General features: G+C 46.5%; 1 protein-coding gene across 1 annotated transcript; it reads right to left on the reverse strand.

The window, feature by feature from the left end:
• Positions 1-946: 946 nt before the first annotated feature.
• LOC137313377 (ribonuclease inhibitor-like) lies at positions 947-2428 on the reverse strand. The gene is made up of 5 exons (XM_067979512.1): positions 2337-2428; positions 2009-2179; positions 1704-1874; positions 1352-1519; positions 947-1179 (listed from the first exon to the last, which is right to left on the reverse strand). The coding sequence occupies exons 3-5, from the start codon at positions 1799-1801 to the stop codon at positions 1092-1094; spliced, it is 354 nt and encodes a 117-aa protein (XP_067835613.1). The 5' UTR covers positions 1802-1874; positions 2009-2179; positions 2337-2428; the 3' UTR covers positions 947-1091.
• Positions 2429-4288: the final 1860 nt, after the last annotated feature.

The raw sequence follows: 4288 nt of genomic DNA on the forward strand, positions 1-4288 counted from the left end.
TCCTGTCTGTACATTGACCCAGTGTCCCACTGCAGCCCAGACTGATCCCCACCCTGGGCCCTTCCTGTCTGTACATTGACCCACTGTCCCACTGCAGCCCAGACTGAGCCCCACCCTGGGCCCTTCCTGTCTGTACATTGACCCAGTGTCCCACTGCAGCCCAGACCGAGCCCCACCCTGGGCCCTTCCTGTCTGTACATTGACCCAGTGTCCCACTGCAGCCCAGACTGAACCCCACCCTGGGCCCCTCCTGTCTGTACATTGAACCAGTCTCCCACTGCAGCCCAGACTGAGCCCCACCCTGGGCCCTTCCTGTCTGTGCATTGACCCAGTGTCCCACTGCAGCCCAGACTGAGCCCCACCCTGGGCCCTTCCTGTCTGTACATTGACCCAGTGTCCCACTGCAGCCCAGACTGAGCCCCACCCTGGGCCCTTCCTGTCTGTACATTGACCCAGTGTCCCACTGCAGCCCAGACTGAGCCCCACCCTGGGCCCTTCCTGTCTGTACATTGACCCAGTGTCCCTCTACAGCCCAGACTGAGCCCCACCCTGGGCCCTTCCTGTCTGTACATTGACCCAGTGTCCCACTGCAGCCCAGACTGAGCCCCACCCTGGGCCCTTCCTGTCTGTCCATTGACCCAGTGCCCCATTGGTGACCATCCAGCCCCGGATATCCGGCAGAATCAGCGCTGGGGGACCGGGTGACTGAGTCTCGTGACCCTGTCGCTGGGCCTCTGACGTCACAATGGGAGACGACGCTCGCTCAGCTCGAGCTGGAAACCGTTAAAGGGCCGTTCGGATTTAAACCTGGAGCGCGGCCAGTTAAAGGGGAGGGACAGAGAATCGGCCAAAAATGTTCATATAATGAGACCAGGAATGGTTATAAATTGAAATGTTCATATAATGAGACCGGGAATGGTTATAAATTGAAATGTTCATATAATGAGACCAGGAATGGTTATAAATTGAAATGATCATATAATGAGACCAGGAATGGTTATAAATTGAAATGTTCATATAATGAGACCAGGAATGGTTATAAATTGAAATGTTCATATAATGAGACCAGGAATGGTTATAAATTGAAATGTTCACACTCCCACACTCAGTCCTGGTCTGGATTCCCGCAGTGACTCCAGGTGTCTCTTTCCGTTTGAACTGAACTGATTCGCCCTCAGCCTGAAACAGATTAAAGATTAAACAGAAAATAAACAGATTGAACAACAGTGTAAATAACAGGGAGACTGGGGTTAATATTTCAATAATAATTACAGACTAACATTACCCATAAAAGGGACAGAATCCCATTGATATTTTATTTATTAGATTGAACTTTGACACAAACACTCACCAGATCCGCTCCAGACTCCTGCGGGTCAGTATGAGGGAGCGGAGAGCGGGGACAGATCGGTCTGTGAAGGAGTTTGATCCCAGGGACAGATCCGTCAGTGACCGGTTTGTGCTGAGAGCGGAGGAGAGATCCTCAGCAGAAGAATCTGTGAGATCGACACCATCCAGACTGGGGATCAGAGAGACAGAAATAACAGGAATCAGAGTAAATCCCCAGTGTTTATTAATAACACCATTACTGATACTAACAATAATGTACAGTTTTTATTCATAACTATATTACTGATACTAATAATGTACAGTGTCAGACATCCAGTTATTATAAACACATTCTCACACAGTCTGATACTTACTCCAGTTTCTGTATTTTACAGTCCGGGTTCCTCAGAGCCTCAGACAGTAGTTTCACTCCTGAATCTCCCAGTTTATTATTACTCAGGTTCAGAACCATCAGTGACCGGTTTGTACTGAGAGCGGAGGAGAGATCCTCGCTGCAAGAACCTGTGAGATCGTTAGCCCATAGACTGGGGATCAAATTGAGAGAAATAATAGTAAATCTCCAGTGTTTATTAATAACTCTATTGCTGATACCAATCGTAATGTACAGTGTTAGACATCCAGTTAATATAAACACAATCTCACACAGTCTGATACTTACTCCAAGTCCTGTATTTTACAGTCCGGGTTCCTCAGAGCCGCAGACAGTATTTTCACTCCTGAATCTCCCAGTTTATTATTACTCAGGTCCAGACCAGTCAGTGACCGGTTTGTACTGAGAGCGGAGGACAGATCCAAGGTACAAGAAGCTGTGAGTCCGTTTTCCCATAACCTGGAGATCAGAGAGAGACAGAGACAGAGAAAGAAATAACAGCAATCAGAGAAGTTTCTCAGTGTTTATTTGTATTATTATTTTTTATACTGACATTAATGCAGGGTGTTCATCATCCAGTTATTATAAACACAATCTCACACAGTCTGATACTTACCCCAATGTCTGTATTTTACAGTCCGGGTTCCTCAGAGCCGCAGACAGTAGTTTCACTCCTGAATCTCCCAGTTTATTGCATCCCAGTCTAAACACAAACAATTGTAAACAATTTTACAACACCAAGTTATAGTCCAGCAATTTTATTTTAAATTCACAAGCTTTCGGAGGCTTCCCCCTTCGTCAGGTGAACGATGTGAAACCCCAGTCCATCACTGGCATCTCCACATCATAAACACAAACAGACAGAGAGTGAGAAACAAACTGAATCCAATCCCCGATCTGACACAATTTATCTCTGATATTACAGGAAACACTGAAAAATCTTCAGGAAATTAATAACCAGATTTCCCTGTCACTGACAATGAATCTCACTCTGTCCAACTCCCCATATATTCAGTAAATGTATTTATTAAATAAAGTGCTGTCTGTGTGAAGCCTTTAAATGTCCCTCAGTCCGGTCTCATTCCCTGATGATCAGAATTACCCTCCTGGAGGTCAATGACCGGTCCCGTCATGTTTGGTGAAACTTGTCTCATTTCTGCTGGTGGTAATTTCCCAGATTTATGGGAATGGAGCGATTTTCTCCGAATTAAAAGATAAAGCGATGATTACCTCTCCTTTATGCAATATTATATTAATGTCGAAAATATCTCGGAGTGAGTTATATTGTGAAACAGCGCTAACGGCTGCTGTAAAATCCGTGCCCCAGGATTTTATGTGACAAGTAGAGTTTATTCTGTCCAGTTACAAGTCTTAAATGTCCCTTTACTCCTAGTTTATAGGGGAGGGGAGTCTCTCTCTCTTTATTCCCATTGAACTGGCTCTACATTTATTTCAGGTGTGACGGCTCGACAGTTTTTGGGGAATTTTTCTGAAGTTCCCTCCCCGAGCGGGGATTCACACACAGGGACCAGATTATGGGAAATTCCCGGGTTCACTGCCTTTGGTTAACCCAGGAGCATCCCGCTTTGTGTGAGGCCCCACCGCTGGCCGTGTGTGTCTGCACTCCTGGGCTAATACCCCACAACCCGTTAGATTTGAACATTTTTACCGGCAGATTTTAGTTCCCAAATCCCACTGAAGTGCCGGCCTGGATTAATGAGCGAGGTGCCTGAATCCACGACCTTCTGACTCAGAGGCACGAGTGCTGCCAGCTGGGTGAAGAGATGGTGGATGTGTTGGAGAGTGTGAAGGGCTGGGTCATTGATGAGTTAAGATAACGGACCGACGTCCTGCGGTGAAAGCTCAGTTCGCCCACTGGCGGATGACGGCCCAAAAGCTGTGTTTTGCTCTTTGTTACTGAATGTTTGGTGTTCCTGCTTCCCTCTCCTACACACATTGACAGTCCGGTGACCGTCACTAGCCCCCACACCTCGGTAAGAGGGTGGGATGCTCCGACACACAGACTGCTGCAGTTAGTGTCAGTCTCCGTGTAAGTAACAGGGAGAAGGAACCTCTTGAATGGACGTATCTCAGGCAGTGAGAAAAACAGCAATAAATATCATTTATTGCAATTAAATTATCAGACTCTTTCAGTGACCTGTATTTACTGATCTGATAAAGACTGTAAAATCCCCACTTGTTTACAAGGATCCATTTTAGATTCTCCAGTCCTTGGGGAATTAATAACCTATCCTCTTATCATGTGTCATATTTGTGTTGAATCTGCTTCTCTCTGGTTTAACTGAACAGTTTGTTTCCCTTCATTCCGGAGCAACAATACAATCCGTGACTGTTCCACAATTGGCCAAACAGTTAGAGACAAATAAACAGTTACCTCAACACCTGGCATTTGTGCAGTGCGGGTCCCAGCCGCTGGAGTCCTTCACACTGAATGTGGCAGTACTCGAGATCGAGGTGTTTTATTGTATCACAGAGTCCAATGACATGAGACAGGACCGCACAGTCAATCGGGGTCAGTCGCGATGCTTCCCCTGAGTCCCAGTGTCC

The sequence above is a fragment of the Heptranchias perlo genome, unplaced genomic scaffold (genome assembly GCF_035084215.1).
Source record: "Heptranchias perlo isolate sHepPer1 unplaced genomic scaffold, sHepPer1.hap1 HAP1_SCAFFOLD_47, whole genome shotgun sequence".
Classification (NCBI taxonomy): Eukaryota; Metazoa; Chordata; class Chondrichthyes; order Hexanchiformes; family Hexanchidae; genus Heptranchias; species Heptranchias perlo.

Excerpts from the sequence above, each read along its gene's own strand:
- LOC137313377 (XM_067979512.1), bottom strand. The coding sequence starts at position 1,801 with ATGGTTCTGAACCTGAGTAATAATAAACTGGGAGATTCAGGAGTGAAA. Across the intron at positions 1,520-1,703 it reads TGTAAAATACAGAAACTGGA|TCTGGATGGTGTCGATCTCA; the intron begins GTAAGTATCAGA and ends TCTGATCCCCAG. Across the intron at positions 1,180-1,351 it reads AGGAGTCTGGAGCGGATCTG|GCTGAGGGCGAATCAGTTCA; the intron begins GTGAGTGTTTGT and ends AATCTGTTTCAG.